Source organism: Urtica dioica, chromosome 7 (genome assembly GCF_054948205.1).
Source record: "Urtica dioica subsp. dioica isolate 48M chromosome 7, U.dioica_male_clone48M_v1_H2, whole genome shotgun sequence".
NCBI classification, from domain to species: Eukaryota; Viridiplantae; Streptophyta; class Magnoliopsida; order Rosales; family Urticaceae; genus Urtica; species Urtica dioica.
This window is the reverse complement of record NC_142762.1, coordinates 36,074,306-36,095,879: the sequence shown is the minus strand read 5'-3', so window position 1 is coordinate 36,095,879 and position 21,574 is coordinate 36,074,306. Positions and strand designations below refer to the sequence as shown.

General features: G+C 36.0%; 3 protein-coding genes across 4 annotated transcripts; all 3 read right to left on the bottom strand.

Annotated features, from left to right (window-relative positions):
* Window positions 1-76: 76 nt before the first annotated feature.
* Window positions 77-2,973, bottom strand: LOC149391147 (protein NRT1/ PTR FAMILY 5.10-like). The gene is made up of 4 exons (XM_089619013.1): window positions 2,722-2,973; window positions 2,416-2,633; window positions 1,385-1,914; window positions 77-1,018 (listed from the first exon to the last, which is right to left on the bottom strand). Exons 1-4 carry the CDS (start codon window positions 2,837-2,839, stop codon window positions 205-207), a joined length of 1,680 nt encoding a protein of 559 aa, XP_089475139.1. The 5' UTR covers window positions 2,840-2,973; the 3' UTR covers window positions 77-204.
* Window positions 2,974-4,645: 1,672 nt separating this feature from the next.
* Window positions 4,646-7,314, bottom strand: LOC149391146 (protein NRT1/ PTR FAMILY 5.10-like). Its single transcript, XM_089619014.1, has 4 exons — window positions 7,194-7,314; window positions 6,880-7,097; window positions 5,865-6,391; window positions 4,646-5,536 (listed from the first exon to the last, which is right to left on the bottom strand). Exons 1-4 carry the CDS (start codon window positions 7,309-7,311, stop codon window positions 4,720-4,722), a joined length of 1,680 nt encoding a protein of 559 aa, XP_089475140.1. The 5' UTR covers window positions 7,312-7,314; the 3' UTR covers window positions 4,646-4,719.
* A 3,913-nt stretch (window positions 7,315-11,227) lies between these two features.
* Window positions 11,228-19,782, bottom strand: LOC149391145 (protein NRT1/ PTR FAMILY 5.10-like). Of its 2 annotated transcripts, none has more exons than XM_089619146.1 (4): window positions 19,537-19,782; window positions 19,240-19,445; window positions 13,132-13,661; window positions 11,228-12,084 (listed from the first exon to the last, which is right to left on the bottom strand). In XM_089619146.1, exons 1-4 carry the CDS (start codon window positions 19,733-19,735, stop codon window positions 11,316-11,318), a joined length of 1,704 nt encoding a protein of 567 aa, XP_089475272.1. In that variant the 5' UTR covers window positions 19,736-19,782; the 3' UTR covers window positions 11,228-11,315. The 2 variants fall into 2 exon arrangements, with proteins under 2 accessions (XP_089475272.1, XP_089475271.1); XM_089619145.1 differs by having other exon boundaries at window positions 19,240-19,457; window positions 19,537-19,781.
* Between the last annotated feature and the right edge of the window lie 1,792 nt (window positions 19,783-21,574).

Below are 21,574 nucleotides of genomic sequence, written 5' to 3'. Positions count from 1 at the left end.
ATTTACAACTATACAATGATGTATCATTTATAAATATAAAAAAAAAAAAAAAAAAAAAAAAAAAAAACACACACACACACACACTATACAATGATGAATAATTATATTTTATATGCCAAATCTTATTCTGAAAAAACTCAAGTCCTCTAAATTTCTATCATCCCCAATTAACTTCATATGACGTACCATTGGAACACATTTCAATTAGGCTCTTCTATGATTATAAACGTACAGTCTTGAAAAATGCAAGAAGCTGAAGAATCCCAATGCAGTGAGACCAGCTAGAAGCCAATAAAAATAATCAAGATGAGCCTTGTTGAGATTATTCGAGAACCAGCCGTCCCGTCCGTCTCCGCTGGTCGCCTTGTCGATGGCCCAAACGAGAAAACTGCTCAAGAAGCTTCCGACGCCGATCACGCTGAGGTACAGAGCGAGCCCGAGGCTCCTGAGCTCCACCGGAACCTGATCGTAGAAGAACTCTTGGAGACCCACCAACGTGAAAACGTCAGCGACTCCGAACAGAACATACTGCGGAACCAACCACCACACGCTCATCGGGACCGTCGAACTGGGATCGTCCAAGAGGCCGTTCTCTTCGGCGACCTCGAGGCGTCTCGTCTCGACCAGAGCTGCGATGATCATCGCTGACACGGATATGAAGAAACCGATGCCTATTCTCTGCAGCATTGTGATCCCTGAGGGCTTTCTGGTGAAGCCTCTGGCAATCGGGACAAGAACGCGATCGTAGATGGGAAGGAAGACGAGGATCGCAATGCTGCCAATGCTTAAGAGAGTCGCAGCGGGTATTTTGAATCCCGGAACGATTGTTCTCTCCATTGTCGCTCCTTGCTTTGTGAAGAAAGTCGTGATTTGTGCAAACACGACGCCATATATCAGACAGGTTATCCAAATCGGGATCAGCCTCACTACGGCTTTTGCTTCCTCGACTTCGCTGAGGCTGCAAACCCATCTGTGCTCTTCAAATATATTCGACGCAATCAACGCCTTGTTGAGGAATCTGGAAATATTAAACGGATTTGTCAATATTTACTGCAACACCGATAAGTACTGACATGACCAACAGAGGCTTAAGCATTACATTGGCAATGATTGCAAATCTGAAATATAAAATTACTTAATGACCTGTCTAAGTTCATGCGTTACTCATCTTGGTTTTAAGATGAAACCATAAGGTACTTGATTTACTATCATACGGTTCAAATAAGCATCGATTGATAAATAATGAGCACAAAGATTACAAGATCACGTGTTACTCTTCTCATTATATTGTCAGATGGAATCTCTTAATACTCTAACCACCTTATAAAGTAAAATAAAATAAAAAATTGCGTTCTTATGGATTTCGATTTTCTTAATGACTTACTTGAATTGTTCAGAACTTTCACGAGGGAGGAGACTGTGAGATTCATCTGTAGTAGTACTAGCTTTGGTCGATAAGATTGCACGGCGGTTCTTGAAAGCAGCAACGAAAACTCTACTGATCCTAAAAAAAGGACCTTTCTCGTTCTCGGAAACGACGTACCTGTAAGTTCTTGTCCCGAGCAAGAAAACGAGCAAACTCAACACCATTATGATGCATGGGATTCCAAATCCGAGAGCCCAACTGAGATTTTCTTGAACGTAAACTAGGGTCAGTGTGGCAAGGGATATGCCAGCACATGACCCGAAATACCACCAATTGAAGAACGAGCTCTTAGCGGCGCACTCTGATGGGTGTTGACCGTCGAACTGGTCCGCCCCGAAAGCCTGAGCGCAAGGCTTGTGACCGCCTTGTGCAATCACAATCAGATACAGCGATGAGAAGATTAGTATGACTTGGGAAAGTTCAGGCGAGCTTGACGTTGAACCACGCACAGAAGGTAAGACGGTTGAGAGCGTCAATAATCCTAGTCCCTATAACATATGCAATGAGATAGAATATTGTCAATAAGATACACAAATCGGTCAATAATCCACGCACAGAAGGTTAGAATTTTTTTCCAAAATAGTTTTTTTTTTGGACCTCATGGCATATAGGCACTTTTTCAAATAAACAAGTGATTCTCGGTAATACTTCCCAAAATTATTGGACCAATGTGAAACACACACATAAAATTATTTAGTAATAGAAAAATAAAACGTTCAAGCTTTTTAATTGACCACTTGATATCAAATTCTCTATTTATATGAGCGCAATTACTTGTTTTAAAAGAAACAATATATCATTTATAATAATAAAAAATTATCAACGCTAATCGAAAATGATCGCTAATAATTCACAGAACTCGGATGTCAGACTCAGATCCACTTTATTTGTTTTTAATAATCGAAGTCCAATCATTTCAAAATCGAAGTCCATAGTTGATGAATAAAACAAGAAAAGATGAAGAAAATTAGAGATTTGATCAATCTTACCAAAATGTAGAGTAGTGAAGATAATATAACGGTACGGTAACGGCCAAGAAAAGCATCGGCGACGAAAGCTCCGACGAGAGGCAGCAACTTGCCCGCCCCGTTGAGAGCGTTGACATTCGCAGCAGCGACGGCCGTTGACTCTCCAAGCGGTCCGGTCAGATACGTTATCAGGTTCGCGCTCACCCCGTAATACGCGAACCTCTCTGCGATCTCAACACCTATATTTACAAATAATGAAAGAGAAAACAAATCGTCACACACACGCGCTTAATTTAATGATAATACTAAGTGTAACATTTTTCATACAAATGATAAAAGCTGCAGATCTCCAGCCGCCGGAATTGGACTGCAAGGCCGGGCGATTCTTGTAGTCCACAGCTCCGGCGACATAACCGGCGGTTTCTATCATCGGAGTTTCGTCCATCACTCACAGTCACAGACAGACTACCAAATGCACTAATGTGACTCTTTTTTTTTTTGGGTTGGTCCGGACTACTTCTCTGAGCTGTACACCAAGCGTGGTAATTAATGGGTGTTTCCTTTAAATATGAGAGTCGTTGATAAGTATACATCTAAAATAAATTATTATTATTATTATTATTATTAACTAACTCCCTCATGGGAATCGTTTATTATTATTATTGACTGCATCGAAGTAGATGAAACAATATTGCTTTTGCTTTCGAATCAGCTTCGACATCGCAGGCAGTATAAGTCATTGTAGTACGATATCCGCTCTTGATTGGGAGTGAGTGTGTATGCTGATACAATCTCTCTCCAATCATCCTGTGTATGATTGCATTTTTCCTTTTGTTTGGGCTTATTTGATCAATAAGAGTCCAAACAAGAAGGAAAAATGAATTATTTTTAAATTATGACATTTTTTATATTTTTGGATCAAAATTCAATTAATCTAAAAGTATGATTTTTTTTAATTTTTGTTGGTACAAAATTATCCTAATGAAACATCTTTTATTTTTTATATTTCGTCTGTCTAGTTTATTTACATAATCGTTAATAATCTATCTGATTTATTGACATTGTCGACATTACGATTTTTTTTTTGGAAACTTGAAAAAATAAAATATTAAGGAAACCAAACGAAAAATCAACTACGCATTCGAAATCAATCTCGTTTCGAGCCTCTCTCCATTTATTGACGATGATTTAGGTTTAGAGAAATAGCCTCATTTGCCACCAATTTTATAATTTTTTTCTCACCTTCCACCAAAAGACTAATTTTTCCCAAAATGCCACCATATATGTCAACAATGTTGACATCTATTTTTGCACTTCACTATGAGATGTCAACATTGTTGACATAGATGTCAACAATGTTGATATCTCGGTGGCATTTTTGGAAAAATTAGTCTTTTGATGGAAAGTGGGAAAAAATTATAAAATTTGTGGCAAATGGGGCAATTTCTCTTAGGTTTATTTGTCATGACTTTAACTTAAAGGTTTGAGTTTTGGTGTTTCTTTGTCATTTTGGGTGAAGAAGAAGAAGAAATTATGACGGAGAAGAAGAGGAATTGATGTGGAGACGAAGAGAGAGAGAGAGAGAGAGAGAGAGAGAGAGAGAGAGAGAGAGAGAGAGAGAGAGAGAGAGAGAGAGAGAGAGAGAGAGAGAAGAAGAAGAAGAAGAAGAATAACGATTTATGTTCATATCAACGTGTTTCACAACTCCACTCCCTCAAAAGCCTCGTATATAACTAATAATTTGAAGAAAAAAAAAATTGGTTTTAAGAATCTGGAAATTCGTTTGAAGATTTATAAATTTTTTGGATGTTAATAAATCTTCAAAGCATTTGGTATGTTGAAGATTTATTGGTATGCATCAAATTTATTGACGACGATGTCAATAAATCTTCAGAGAATTTTCCAAAATCAATTGAAGATTTATTGACATTCATATCAATAAAAAAGACAAATGTCAATAAATCTTCAAACGAATTTCCAAAATTTTCAAATCATTTTTTTTCTTAATATTTTCAAATTTTCCATTTTTTTTAACTTCACGTACCAAACGAAAAATGATCTCTAACTTTGTTTTTGTTATCATTATGTAGATACCAAAATTAAATACAAAAAAAAAATCATTAAGGGTATTTTTTAATAAAAAAATATATAGAAGTCATACTTTTGGATTAATTTTAACTTATTGAATTTTGTTCATATTGTTCATAAAGTATTGAAGAAGTTATAGTAAAGAATAAGTTTTAATTACCCATTTACAGCTATAAATAAGTATGTTTTGTACAGGACGAGTTATCCATCTTATGAATCAATCCATGGAACACATATCTACAAATCTCTTTTATGATTATAAACATACAATCTTGAAAAATACAAGAAGCTGCATAAACCCATTGCACTGAGAGCAGCGAGAAGCCAATAAAAGTAATCAAGATGAGCCTTATTGAGATTATTCGAGAACCAGTGGTCACGTCGGTCTCCGCTTGTCGCCTTGTCGATGGCCCAAATGAGAAAACTGCTCAATAAGCTTCCGACACCGATCACGCTGAGGTACAGAGCGAGACCGAGGCTTCTGAGCTCCACCGGAACCTGATCGTAGAAGAACTCTTGGAGACCCACCATCGTGAAAACGTCAGCGATACCGATCAGAACGTACTGCGGAACCAACCACCACACGCTCATCGGGACAGTCGCGCTGGGATCATCCACAAACCCGTTCTCTTTGGCAATCTCGAGGCGTCTCATCTCGATCAGAGCCGCGGTGATCATCGTGACCACTGATACGAAGATACCGATGCCTATTCTCTGCAGCATCGTGATGCCCGACGGCTTTCCAGTGAAGGCTCTGGCGATCGGAACCAGAAACCGCTCGTACATGGGAAGGAAGGCCATGATCGAAAAGGTGCCAAAGCACTGGAGAGTCGCGGCCGGTATTTGAAATCCCGATACGATTGTTCTCTCCATTGTGGCTCCTTGCTTTGTGTAGAAAGTCGTGATTTGAGCAAAAACGATGCCATATACTAGACATGTCGCCCATATCGGGATCAGCCTCACTACAGCTTTTGCTTCCTTGACTTCGCTTACGCTGCAATCCCATCTGTGTTCTTCAAATTCATTTGATGCAATCAACGCCTTGTTGAGGAATCTGGCGAATCATCGATGATGTAAATTTAGTTATCTTTGTTTTTTATTTAAGAAAATAATTTTGAATTAAAATTACAGCCTTCCTTAGGAAATATATCTATATAGTATGTTATAACTGATACAATATGCAAAAATAGAGAAATTCAACAACCTTACAAGGTTACGCTTATTTCTGTTGATCCAATGCAAAATGATTGAGCCAATAGATAAGAGACTTAACAGCTTTTATAGGTCATGAGTTAGGCCAATTTAATTTCAGATGGAACCACAATACAATCTTATAAAAACCTGTTGCATTATTATAGAATCTGAATTACAAAATGACTTACTTGAACTGTTCGGAACTTTCACAAGGGATGAGACTTTGAGATTCCTCGGTAGTAGGAGCTAATGTCGATGAGATTTTCTGGCGGTTCCTAAAAGTTGCAACAAACACTCTTCCAATCCTCGAAAACGGTCCTTTCTCGTTCTCGGAAACGACGTACCTGTAAGTTTTTGTCCCGAGCAAGAAAATGAGCAGCCCCAAGGCCATCACGGCACAGGGGATTCCGAATCCGAGAGCCCAACTGAGGTTGTCTTGAACGTAAAATACAATCAAACTCGTCGTGAACGCGCCAGCACACACGCCGAAATACCACCAATTGAAGAACGAGCTCTTTGCGCCGCTCTCTGATGGGTGTTGACCGTCGAACTGGTCAGCCCCAAAAGCCTGAGTGCATGGCTTGTGACCGCTTTGAGCGATCACGATTAGATACAGAGTAACGAAGAACAGCATGACTTGGGAAAGAGGAGGCGAACTTGATGTTGAACCGAGCAGAGAAGGTAAGAGAGTTGAGAGGGTCAACAGTCCTAGTGCCTACAACATCTGTGAGTCAATAATATATGTACAGCCTTTCCTAAGTAGAAGAGCACTTTCTGATCAGTTCAAGGAATCTAAATCCTTCCATTCCCTACTATGTGAAGCTCAACATTCACAAATGCCTATTAATGATTTTCTGGTAGTTTTCTCAAAATGTAATTGGACCAGTCCAAAACACAAGTGTGCCTTTCTCATTCAATGGAAGAAAAAAAAATAAACGAGCAGGCTTTTTAATTAACAACTTACTATCAATTTTTTATAATTAGTTGGCATATGAGGTCAATTACTTATGTTAAAACATTGAAGAAACAAAAATCTCATTCCTGGTAATAATAATAATAATAATCAACGGTAACGGACATCTGTGCAGAGAATCAACAATAGTCCAAAACACAAGCTTACGGACCCAGATGCAGTTTCCTTATTATTTTAATTGCATTGCGCAAAAAAAAAAAAAAAAAAAAAAAAAAAAGTGAGAATCTTACAAAAATGTAAAGCAGTGAAGCGAAAAGAATGGTACGGTAACGGCCAAGAAACGCGTCGGCGACGAAAGCTCCGACCAGAGGCAGCAACATGCCAGCGCCGTTGAGAGCGTTGACATTCGAAGCCGCGACGGCCGTTGACTCTCCAAGCGGTCCGGTCAGGTACGTTATCAGGTTCGCGCTCACCCCGTAATAGGCGAACCTCTCTGCGATCTCAACGCCTAAACCAAAAATAAAATAAAAAAATTAGTTCGTCAAACACACTGGCGCACACTTGATTTGATAAGATTACTAATTTCGTGTATTATTTTTGGTACCGATGATAAAAGCCGCAGATCTCCAGCGGCCGGAATTAGACCGTAAGGCCGGGCGATTCTTGTAGTCCACAGCTCCGGCGACATAACCGGCGGTTTCTATCATCGGAGTTTCGTCCATCACTCACAGACAGACTACCAAACGCACCAGTGTGACTCTTTTTTTACTTTCTCTTCTGGTTAGACGTTAGTTGGTCCAGACTACTATACAGAGTACACACAATTAACAAACATGCAATAATTTGGGCGACTGTGAACAGGAATGAAAGTAGTTTGAGACAAGGATTGAAATATCGTATCTCACAACTATGCCGTACTTTAAATTTTGAGTGCATCTCGCCTCGTATCGTATCAGGGTATTCCGCGGTATTTGACGAACGTTGAACGTATCTCGTACCGTGCGATAACTTGCATTCCGTGAGGTATACCACAAAAAAAACAAGTATTCCGCAAAGTATTTGGACAATAAGTAAAAAAATTACAATACATACACATGTTGCAAGTGAAATTAATGGGTTTAGCATACAAATAAAAATTGTTTGATTTTCTCCTAATGAATTTTGATACTTACAAATATTATTAGTATCTTAAAAATCATTTAATATCATTTAAAACATAACGAAATTAATTTTGATATCATTTAAATATTAATTTGCAAATTGTAAAAAAAACTACAAATTACATTACCAAACATAGTACAAAGTACAAACCAAGACTATATAACATAGACTAGAAGTTAAAATCTAATACATTACCAAATACACTGCAACAATTTTTTTTTTTAAATCATATGCATAGCAACTATTTTTTTTTTTTTACACTGATAAGAACACTTAGAATAAGGAAATGCCACACTACTAAAATGAGTAGTTTCTTTCTTCATACATGTGGACACCAAAAAATTCCACATCGGTGAAGGACAAAGAGATAAACAATGTAGAGTTAGTATAAATAGGATGTGTGAGGGTGTGGAATAAGCATCTTGCGCTTGTGGCAATGATGCAGCCAGTAGTTATTAAATGGGGCGCGTCAATTGCTATTTGAATGACTTTGGCAGGTTCAAAACAGTCTAATATTTTTTTTTAACATTTTTTAATATTTTTTTAACATATTTTTAAGCCTTTTCGCGAGATATTCATTTTCTCGCACGGATAGTGCGAGAAATTGCGCGAGATCGGCGAGATTTAATGCATATTACGAGATATATTCATCTTGCTCTTGTAGAGATCTTGCGCGAGATTTCAATCCATGGTTTGAGAACGTTGAGCACACATTTAATTTCCCTTATATTAATGGCCCTGGACGGGATAGCTACAGAGCGATGGGACATAGAAATGTAAAATAAGAGGACATTTCTATATAGCCCTTCTATGATTATAAAGCATACAATCTTGAAAAATACAAGAAGCTTTAGAATCCCAGTGCACTGAGACCAGCGAAAAGCCAATAACAGTAATCAAGATGAGCCTTGTTCGGATTATTCGAGAACCAATTGTCTCTGCTTGTCCCTTTGTGCATTGCCCAAATGAGAAAACTGCTCAAGAAGCGGAGGTACGGAGCGAGCCCGAGGCTTCTGAGCTCCACCGGAACCTGATCATAGAAGAACTCTCGGAGACCCACCACCGTGAATACGCTCATCATGACCTTTGAACTTGGATCGTCTGTAAGGCTGTTCTCTTTGGCGATCTCGAGACGTCTCGTCTCAACCAGAGCGGCGATTGTAATCGAGAACACACACGGATAGGAATATTATACCGATTCCTATTTTCTGCAGCATCGTGATGCATAATGGCTTTCCAGTGAAGGCTCTGGCGATCAGGACTAGAAGCCGCTCGTAGATGGGAAGGAAGGTGGGTATTGCAATGGTGCTAAAGCTTAGGAGAGTCGTGGCCGGTATTTTGAATCCCGAGACGATTGTTCTCTCCATTGTGGCTGCTTGCTCGTGGTTTGCGCTAACACGATGCCGTACACCAGGCAAGTTGTCCATATCGGGATCAGTCGGACTATGGCTTTTGCTTCCTCGATGCAAACCAATTTGTTCTTCTAATCTGTTGGATATTGTTGAAGAACATACAGAGAAATTGGAACAAATTGAGATTCGGTTTGAGTGAAATGTGGAGGTTTATAGGAATGCGATGGAGCCTGTGTGGAATCATGTTCGGTATTTTCATAATTAGAAAATTGCGAAAGGCCTAACTAATTTTAAGGATATTGGATAGCGACGGAGACATGATATTGTTGTTGAACTTCAGGTTGCTCTTGTGGTGGTGGTGGAGGTATGTGAGAGCAAACAAGATGATAACTTCGACTAGACAAAGACGAAGACATTCTCAAAACTATATAATATCAATTTTGTAAAATATAATTACAAAGTTAAACTATATAATATTGATAAAAAAAAATACATAATATAAATTTTATAAAGTTACACTACATAATATATAATATAAATTAACACCAATATTACCATTCGTGATATTGGTGTGCCACTTACTAAAATCAACCAAAAACCAAAATTTGACAAATTTATTACTAAATGAGTGTGAAAAGACTGCAATAGCCTTAATGAAATCGGTCACGATCTGTCACAAAATACTCTAAATTTCATGACTATTGTGGAGAGAACGTTTGTATAGAATGGGAGCGAATAGAATATTTGTTGAATTGTTGTTGTGAAAAATGAATCAAAATGGTATGTATTTATAGTGCGGGATTAAAAAGTGATGAAAGTGTAAAAAAAACGGGACACTTTTTCCAACATTTGATTTCTAACGAACACATTTTTTAATGGCTAAGATTTAAAGTAAAAAAAATGCAAATGGCTTGACGTGCAATGGTAGGAGTTAAAAACCATTAATTTCGTGGTCCCCACTTTTGTTTTGCCTGTCCTACAGAGTAGCTTCTTTCAATACTGTTAGCCTTGGAGCACGGCTTTCGGTGTAAATGAAGGGATCGGAACCGAAATTTTCAATGGCTTCCGATTCCGATTCATCCTGAGCATTGAAGGAAGTGGTAGAAATATTTTCTACCACTTCCGTTAGTGTGTCTTCCATTGTTTAACGGAAGTGGCAATTCCGTTAGACAATTTTTTTGCCTTCCGGAGGTTAGCCGAAGAGGTAGTTCAATTAGACAATTTTTTGGCTTAATGGAAGTGGTAATTTCCGATTTTTAATTAAAAATAATAATTAATAAGAGACAAATAATATCAGTCATTAGATGTGTAATTATCAACGGTTCATAATTTTTTTAATTAAAAAATACAAATAACTAGTGGAAGTTAACGGAATGAATGTCTTCCGATAGCCTTCTTCCACTTCCAATATGCTATTGAAAGAGTTTATTTCAATAACGTTAGCTACGGAAATAGTACTTCTGTGAGGAACAAAAAAACAAATAGAAATCCTCCTTCCGATAACTACCGTACCGTTAGCCCACCATGAATTCCGATGTCCATAATTATTCTCTTAACATGTCTTGTATATTTTTTTTAATTCACTTTATTTGAAAAGACAATATAGTCATTCAATGTAATCAATGGGCAATGGGCAATGGGCAATGGGCAATGGGCCTAATCACTAAACATGAAAAAAAAAAATTCTAAAAAGAAGATGGTAATTTTAAGAATACTCTATATTTTCAAACCTTTCATAAATACCCCCTCTTTTATTTTCAGATTATTTTATTCTTAATTTAACGACATTGTAAATATATATATATATATATATATATATATATATATATATATAATAAATATATGAGGGATTAAGCTAAAGGCTAAAAAATCAAGACTTGAATTTTCAATATTTGGTGTCGTCATTTCCCCTAATAAGATACTGAAACTCCAAAGATTTTCAACTTAGGGAAATGTAATTTTTATCTCTATTTTCTTTTTAGTGTTTTTTTTTTTCTTTTGATCATGTTTCAATAATCAAGACTTATTAAATCTGCTTTATCTACAGCTCGATTTTTAATCGGAGTGATTTTAAATATTTCTTCCGATATGAATCTTAGATTTAAAATATGATTTTTTTTCATGAATGTCAATCGGACAAGACCCTTAAAATCACTCGTAGTAATCTAATAATAATTGTTTATATGTCTATATAGACGGATATACACATTTTATTATCTCCTATAAATGTAAGACCTCGCAAAATACAAAAAGCAAACAAGACCCAGTGCACTAAGCCCGGAAATCAGCCAATAAAAATAGTCAAGATGACCTTTATTCAAATTATCAGCGAACCAGCTATTTCTCCCATCTCCACCCGTGAATTTATCAATGACCGAAACGAGAAAGCTGCTCAAGAAACTCCCAACCCCAAGAACGCTGAGGTACAGCGCGAGGCCAACGCTTCTGAGCTCCGTCGGAACTTGGTCGTAGAAGAACTCTTGCAGACCCACCATCGTGAACACGTCAGCCACTCCGATCATGACGTACTGCGGAACCAGCCACCACACGCTCATCGGCTCGGCGCTCCCGAGCCGCCGGGCCTCGACCAGAGCCGAGGCCGCCATCACGAACACGGAGATGAAGATTCCGGTCCCTATCCTCTGAAGCGTCGTGATGCCGGATCGTATTCCGGTGAACTTTCCGGCGATAGGGACTAGGACGCGGTCGTAGATCGGGACGGAGACGAGGATTGTGATGTTGACGAAGCACTGGAGCGAGGCCGCCGGGATTTTGAAGCCGGAGAAGATGGTTCGGTTCATCGTCGCGCCTTGCTTTGTGAAGGTCAATGACTGAGCGAACACGACGCCGTAGATCAGACACGTGGCCCAGATTGGGACGAGCCCGAGTACGGCTTTGGCTTCTTCCACCTCGGCTTCGGTGCAGACTCGATTGCCGTCCTTGGGTTCGTTTCCGGTCGTGACCGTGGCTTTGTTGAGGAATCTGCATGATCAGATTATGCATGTTTTAATATTAAGCCATAAGACATTTTGACGTATAAGTGGATGTTTCAATGGTTTTTAAAGGTTAACCGGTTTTTAACCAGATAAAATTAAATACAATTTAGGTAAAATTTAAACGACGGTTAACTTTAACCGGTTGAAAAGGGGGCTGACTAAAACCAAAATATGAATATTTTGTTTTTGAAAGAAAGGTTGACGATGATCAACTGTATTAACTGGAATTCAATTAAACTTTAACTGAAACTTCAATGTTACGGTGAATCGAGGTTAGCCGAAATCCTACATTTAGCTAGACTAGAGTTATGTATGGAAAATATTATAGCAAAGGAAACTAACAAATATATTATAATGATAACAAATATATTATACGAAATTGAGTATTTTATATTTACATTAGGCATTATATATTTTAATATATTAATGCTCTCTTACATTTGTTAAATTGATTCATGTGTGCATGTGTGTACACACATATACACATATAATAGAGCTCTGTAAATATAAATATATAGTCGTATGAAAACTTATGTTTTGCTATTTAGTCAACTTTTGGTAAATTTTAAATAAATACCTATGAGATTTTACTAAAGTCAAACAGAAATTAATATTTGTAAATATTCGTTAATAATTGTAAATAACTATTAGACTCTAAAAGTATAAATGAAATGCTAAAAACATTTCAATAATGTTACATCATCCTAATGACTATTTATAAAATGAAAAAAAATTGACTATTTAATAAATCTCTAAATTTTGGTGGCTTAATTACCCAATTAAGTATATTACAATCGAAACTAGAACAACAACATCTGAAAAATGTGACTAAAGTAAAATTATGTTAACTAGCGAATTTATCATGTATATCTAATTTTGAAAATGGCAATAAGGTATAGCAAGACGTAATAGTTTTTACTAAACTCTGAAAGTAAGTTATTGATTTCCCATATATGATTGATTTTGCACTATTAATAACTTATCATATGTATACAAAATAATGAAAAAAGAGGTACGTTATGAAACTCCTTACTTGAATTGACAAGAGCTTGGATGTTCAATTACTGATGATGCAGGACAAGCTCGTCGTCGGTTCTTAAACGCCGCGATAAAAACGCTGCCAATCCGCGCAAACGAGCCTTTCTCGTCCATAAAAACAACATACCTATAGGTCCTTTTTCCAAGCACAAAAACGAGCAACGAAAAAACCATGACGACACAAGGAATTCCAAACCCAAGAGCCCAACTGAGGTTCTCCTGAATGTAGCTGACCACAAAGGTAGTGACCAAGCCCCCGGTGCACACCCCAAAATACCACCAATTGAAGAACGAGCTCTTGGCCTTAGCCTCTCTCGGGTGATTGTTGTCGAACTGGTCTGCCCCGAAGGCTTGTGTGCAGGGCTTGTGGCCCGCTTGTGCGATCGCTAAGAGATACAAGGACGAGAAAAATAAAACTACTTGGGAAAGTGGTGGAGAACAATTGATTGCCTTCTCGTGTTCATTTTCGCACCCGAAATCGGCCACCGATAGCCAAATTGCCGATAGAGTTAATAGTCCAAGTGCCTACCCTTCGAATCAGTTTAAAAAATATTTAGATTATGATAACAAATAGCTTCGATCAATTTTATAAATCAATATATACTAAGGTGCAATACAAAATTAATAATTGGAAACTGGTAGTAATGAGGAAAGGCCAAAGAAACTCGAAAGAACAAGATTGAATATTATGAATTGGTCAAACAAATTTTAAAGAAGTGTCAAGTATATAAACGTGCGGAGCTACGTGGGGACTAGGGAGCAAATGCCAAATAAATTTTTGAAAATTATAATTTTTACCCTAAATTTTTTTATTATTTTTTAAATATTTTTCTAATTTTGCTCCTTCCCCGTGAATTTTTTTTTTCTAATTTGCCCTCCTGACTTCAATTCATAGCTCTGCAACTAAGTGTATATATATATATATATATATACGCATATATATAGCACTAAATTTATCGGCTAGTGTGTTGGTGGTGGCAGCGTGGTGTGGTGGTGGTGGTGGATGAAGTGGTGGTGGACCTGGTGGTGATGGCACGGTGGTGGTGGCCGGAGCTTTCAAAGAAGATAGTGAGAGATGGTGAGAGAGATTTTAAGAAAGAAAGAGAGATAAGAGGGAGAGAGAGAAGGAATAAACTCACCAAAGTTGGAGGCGGCGGAGGCAAAGCTCGGTTCATCGAAGGCGGAGCAGAAATGGTCGCAGAGCGAAAACTCTGAAATTTGGTAATTTTTGCGAAATGGGCGAAGTGGCTCGGTGAAGGAGAAGAGGCGATCTTTTATAGTCTGACCTAACTTTTAGAAGCGACTAGTCGCTTCTAAATTTTAAGCTAGACAAAACAGTGTCGTTCTGTTACAAAAATGAAAAGTTGAGCGGAAAAAACTAACCGCCAAAAATTTGGTTTAGCCTGGAAGTGACTTTAGAAGCGACAAGTGCGGAAAATTTTAGAAGCAGCATTTGTCGCTTCTAAAACCAAAAATTTGACTCTTTTCAACTAGAAATTTTGGATTTCCGTTGAGTATTCTGAAAGCGAAAAATTGCTTGTAATATTAAAATGTCGCTTCTAATTAAAAGCGATTTGTCGCTTCTAAAATTAAGAGCATCGTAAAGTGTTATTTGCAGCAGTGTAATTAATTTTTATAAATAAAATGTGATCCACTTATTCATCCCCTTCAACCTATATCGAAGTTCAATTTTGAGTTTAGTACGCTATATAGAGAGATGGATTTATATATTAAGAACATTTGCTGACTTGCTCACATGTTGAAACATGTTTCCCTTGAATTAGACCCCAAACCATCTTGCAGAGTCAAGTCCATTTAAACATGTTTTGTCCTTGCATGCAGAGCTTAGATTCTCTGAAACATGAACACTTAGATTATCACACCAAATATCTCGAACTCTGGACCATTAGTTTGAGCTCATTTGAGTCAAAGAATTAAGCACCATATAACCTTGGCTGGCAAATTTTCAAGACTTCGAAACTCAGTCTAATTAGTTGGAGAGACGAACACTATATGTTATTTCTTTGAATTTCAAGACACAATCTTTGGATTTCTCGTTATCCGGGCTCAAGCCCATCATAGCTGAACGCAATGTTTTGATTTGAGCCACAAGTTCCACCTTGAAATCACAATACGAGTAACAAATACGAAGAAGGGAGGAAAGACTCCAGAAGAAGGAAGATTTGAACACTTTTATTATTATGTGTATTAGAATGAGAATTGAAAATTAATGAGTCCTCACATTCCCCAAAAAGGAATTGAAAATTTTATGCAAATAGTAACAAAATAGCTAAAGCTTTAAGAGCATCTGCAATGGGTCTCTATTTTAGAGATAGAGTTTACTCCACAATGCATATTCTACTGCATCTTTATTCTTCAAATATTGAGTTGATTTTAACAGTATCTCCAAATATGGGGATGCACTATTACATCTCTATATTTGCCCCAAACTTCTAAATATTATATTATTTGTCCAAAATTTAATTTATAACTACAATTTAATACTTATATGTATTATGTATATATTTTGTAAATTTGTGTATCCTAAAAATTATTAATTAAAAAACAACTCATACTTGAAAAAAGAAAATAAAATTACTACAATAGAAATTACAATATTTTACATAGACGATTAAAAAAAAACATCAAGACATTTAAAAATTACATAATTGAAAAACTTAAGTCACAACACTACATACAACAAAAAAAAAAAAAAAAAGATTAAGACATAAATAAAAACTTTAGAAACAATAAATAAAATCAAATTACTTAGACTTATATGAAAGTCTAATAGCTCGGAAAATCACTTCCAGAACCTCCAATATTATCTCAAACACATTCGTGGAATTAGAAGTACCAGATTGTTGTAGTTCCTCATACTTTTTTTGTGTTTCCTGAATATATAAGATCGTCGGCGTGGATCATAAATAGAATTTGGATCTTGTATCATGATTTTGATCTCCATATCTTTCTTTCTGAGCTCCATGTCTTCCGCTTTCATTTCCAAGCGACGACGTGCAATTTCCAGCTGTTGTTGCTGAGCTTCTAATTGTGTTTGTTTTTTTTATCGTTGCTCTGTTTCAATAACTCTTTTAGTTCGTCATCGCGTTCTCTTTGTAATTTTTCACTAGTTGAAGCCTCTTGGTGCAATTTTCTCTTAAGTTTTGCCTTTTTCACCCCAATTGGCCGAGTTGACGAACCATCAGATGTGTTGTCATCTAAATTAATTGAAAAAGAGGAAATTCGCGGACTTGTTGCAGAGGGAGTATCGGACTGTGATGACGCACTAACATTAGAGGTTGGGTTATCAGACTGGGATGACTCTTTTAAATTAACATGTTGCCTACGTACATTTCTAACAGTAGGTACATTATCAGTTAAATTAATAAAATCTTTTAACTATATTCCAAGTATGATCAAACTTAAAACCTTTTTTATTTCCAAGTCCCTCCATAAACAGTTTTTTAGCTCAAGTCATCTGCAAATCAATATAACGTAAATGAATAAATAAAAATCATGAGAATATAAAAATCACGATATCAGCCTCTGATGCACCACTTGGATTCATATTCTCGACTTGTCTCACACAACTTTTCAATTTTTTCACCGCATCAATTATATTATGCATTCGGCATCTAAGAGAGTCAGGGGTACGATACTCCATAGATTCACAAAATTTTTCTTGGATGCGACCCCATAAACGTTCAGCATTATTAAACCTACCGGATATAGGGTCTTGTGAAATTTCTAAGTAGGCCATACAAAGGGCTATATCTTCTGAAGTAGAATAATCAGAACCTCGACCTTCCATTTTTAGGATGGAAGACACGTGTTTGGAATGGAAGTGAATTTTTTTAGATAAGCTTGTATTTCATAATGGAAGTGAATGTTATGAAAAGGCTTGTATTTCTGAAGGAATTGAATATTATGAAATAGCTTGTATTTATAGAAAAAGTATGAAGTGGACAAATGAATCTCGGTTTTTGGATTAGATTTCCTTATCTCAACTATCAACCTTGGATTGGATTTCCTTCTCTTATCCTATACACAAAATAATTTCCTTATCTCATCCTATATCATCTATCTTATCATATCCATCCTATCCACGAAATAATTTCCTTATCTCATCATATCCATGAGATAAGATTAGATAAGGAAATTATGTCGTGGATAGGATGAGATAAGAAAATTATTTCGTGGATAAGATGGATATCATAAGATAGATAAGATAGGATGAGATAAGAAAATTATTTTGTGGATAAGATGAGATAGGAAAATCCAATCCAAGGGTGATAGTTGAGATAAGGAAATCTAATCCAAAGACCGAGATTCATTTGTCAACTTCATACTTTTTCTATAAATACAAGCTATTTCATAATATTCAATTCCTTCAGAAATACAAGCTTTTTCATAACATTCACTTCCGTTCTGAAATACAAGCTTGTCTAAAAAAATTCACTTCCATTCCAAACACTTGTCTTCCATCCTAAAAATGGAAAGTCGAGGTTCTGGTTATTCTACTTCAGAAGATATAGCCATTTGTATGGCCTACTTAGAAATTTCACAAGACCCTATGTCCGGTAGGTTTAATAATGCCGAACGTTTATGGGATCGCATCCAAGAAAATTTTTGTGAATCTATGGAGTATCGTACCCTTGACTCCTTAGATGCCGAATGCATAATATAATTGCTACGGTGAAAAAATTGAAAAGTTGTGTGAGACAAGTCGAGAATATGAATCCAAGTGGTGCATCAGAGGCTGATATCGTGATTTTATATTTTCATATTCTTATGATTTTTATTTATTCATTTACGTTATTGAGATTGTATATATTGATTTGCAGATGACTTGAGCTAAAAAACTGTTTATGGAGGGTCCTGGAAATAAAAAAAATGTTTTAAGTTTAATCATACTTGGAATATAGTTAAAGACTTTATTAATTTAACTGATAATGTACCTACTGCTAGAAATGTACGTAGGCAACATGTTAATTTAAAAGAGTCATCCCAGTCTGATAACCCAACCTCTAATGTTAGTGAGTCATCACAGTCCGATACTCCCTCTGCAACAAGTCCGGGAATTTTCTCTTTTTCAATTAATTTAGATGACAACACATCTGATGGTTCGTCAACTCGGCCAATTGGGGTGAAAAAGACAAAACTTAAGAGAAAATTGCACCAAGAGGCTTCAACTAGTGAAAAATTCGAAAGAGAACGCGATGACGAACTAAAAGAGTTATTGAAACAGAGCAACGATAAAAAAACAAACACAATTAGAAGCTCAGCAACAACAGCTGGAAATTGCACGTCGTCGCTTAGAAATGAAAGCGGAAGACATGGAGCTCAGAAAGAAAGATATGGAGATCAAAATCATGATACAAGACCCAAATTCTATTTCTGATCCACGCCGACGTGCTTATATTATTCAGGAATAAGCACGTATTACACAAAAAAAAAATATATGAGGAACAACTACAACAATCTGGTACTTCTAATTTCACGATTGTGTTTGGGACAATATTTGATAATATTGGAGGTTCTTGAAGTGATTTTCCGAGCTATTAGACTTTCATATAAGTCTAAGTAGTTTGGTTTTATTTATTGTGTCTAAAGTTTTTATTTATGTCTTAATCTTTTTTTTTTTTATGTAGTATTGTGACTTAAGTTTTTCAATGATGTAATTTTTAAATGTCTTAATGTTTTTTTAATCGTCTATGTAAAATATTGTGATTTTTATTGTAGCAATTTTATTTTATTTTTTTCAAGTATGAGTTATTTTTTAATTAATACTTTTTAGAATATACTAATTTACAAATATATACATAATACATATAAGTATTAAATTATAGTTATAAATTAAATTTTGGGTAAATAATATAATTTTTAAAAATTTAGGGTAAATATAGAGATGGAATGCATCTCTTTGGAGATACACTGTTGAAATCAGCTTCATATTTAAAGAATAGAGATACAATTGAATATGCATCGTGGTGGAGCAACCCCGAATGGGGAAGTTCATACCCAAAAGCAAAGCCAACTAATTCAAAAAAGTCAACTCTTTTCTCTTTTCAGCTCTGAATAGATAGTAGACATGATAACTCACCAAAATATAGAGCCCAGAGGCGGCGATAATAGTCCGGTAGCGGCCAAGAAATGAGTCGGCGAAGAAAGCTCCGAGGAGAGGAAGCATCGCCGCTGTGCCGACCCACGCATTGACGCTCGCCGCCGCCGCTGCAGTGGACTGTCCCAGCGGCCCCGTCAGATAACTTATCAGGTTCGCTCCGATCCCGCAATACGCGAACCTCTCCGCTATTTCAACACCTATATATATATATATATAGATATTTTGACATAGTTGTACACACACCGTCATTTATATATATATTGATTATGAACGTACTGATTATGAACGCTGCTGATCTCCAACCGCCGGAATTTGAGCGTAAGGCGGGGCAATTGTTGTAGTCCACAGCACCGTCGACGAAATCGGTGGTTTCTATCATCGGAGTTTCGTCCATGGCAGAAAAGCAATTTGTGGCTTTTTTTCTTTCTTTCTTAAAACGAGGATAAAATTGGGTGCTTCTTTTGAAAATGCACATATAAAATACTATTTTATACAAGTGTGTATTGGAGACCTTGACGTCCAAGTGTCCAATCCAATTAAAGACATGAAAGTTTATTTATTTATTTATTAATTAGAAATATCTTCTTCAACCACCAGCTGTCACCATCTGTACAGTCTCCACCTCTTATCTTGTCGTTTGCTGCGTATTTTTTTAATTTTTTAAATCCTATTTATGTTTACCCACCTCCCTCTCGAGTCTGAAAATATAAACAGAATTTTGAAAATTTTATACAAAGACCATCAAATTTTTATTTGAAATTGAAACTAATTAATTGTAAAGTTAGAAAGTTGTACACATTCTTTTACTATACACGTTGTATATTTAATGATGTTTAATTTTCTTGAGTAATACTCGCTAAAGCTTTGATCGAGTCTTAATTACTCGTGAGAAAAAAAAAAAGTCTTTAAATAAAATAAAACTTTGCTTGTATACTTACCAACAACCAACAGGTCCGGCCAATCCTTTAGGCAACTTAGGCGGTTACCTAAGACCTCACCGCTTTGAAAAAATAGGCCTCAAAATGTCGTCAGATTAACAGATACAAATGTTTTACTATTTCATTTTTCAAGGGCCCCTTCTCAATCGCAGTCCAAATAGGATCTATTTGGGACAAGATAAGAACATACATGCGTAATATGGAAAAACTCGTTCCATTATATAGCAGATTTACTTTACCCTTGCTTTCGCCCGATGTGGGACTTAGTCCATACCTCAACAAATATGTGGTAATGCCAATTATATGGCCATATGAGAAAAACAAAAACAGTTTTGACATTTTTTATTCTTTATTTTTATTTTGTATCCCTAATTTCCACATTATTTTTTATTTGCTTTTCTTTTCCTTAGTATAATATTCAACACAAACAATAATAATGCATGATAACTTTGATTAATATAAACACTCTTAAATGTGTACCCAAATCAAACATTAAAATTATAACATATGATATCTATTATTAATATGAAATCTATTATTAATATTTTTTTTTGTCTCGCAAGTTTTATAAATAGGCCACATTTTTTTATTTTTGCCTAAGGCCACAATAGATATCGGGCCGGCCCTAACAACCAACATATTTTTCACTAACACAATCATAACAACAATAAGATTTGTGGAATACCGATCTTATCAGGCAACACATATCAATGTCATGGACAAAAAATTATGTGTTTAGCTGTTGCGATTTTGTTTTTCCGAAAATTTCCTTACCTATGATACACGCCCGTAGAAAATAAATTTCTCTGACGTGAATTTCATATATAAACAATGGTACTAAAACGACCACACCAATATTAAAAATAAAAATTAGTCGAACTAAGCCACCTGAAATGTTAAAATTGTAATCTAGCGAACGTTTCGTCCAAATTTCCACTCTAGCAAAAAATGATGACGTGTCTTAATTATGTAAGATGTTAATTACTATAATATCATCTACTAGAATTTGCTTACAAAACTTGTAGCCCACGTTTGATCAACCAAAATTTTCAAAGTTAATACACGTGTATATACTTAGAATTTTAAAAAAAAAAATTATATTTGGCAAAGTTGATTATTGAGCGTATATTTCTTTCTAATTTTTTGTTAATCTCCGTTGCTTTGTTAATTTCTGTTAATTATGGTAAATTTACATATGTCCAGGTAGAGCCGATCAATGCCCACCAGGTTAAAGTTGTCAATGGTGCTATCAATTGATATTTCTTTCTTTTCCTTTAATACGCATTTAATACGGTGTTATTCACAAGCCGATCAAATTTGCAATACGCATTTATTTAGTTGACTTCTACAATCAATTAATATTTCTTTCCTTTCTT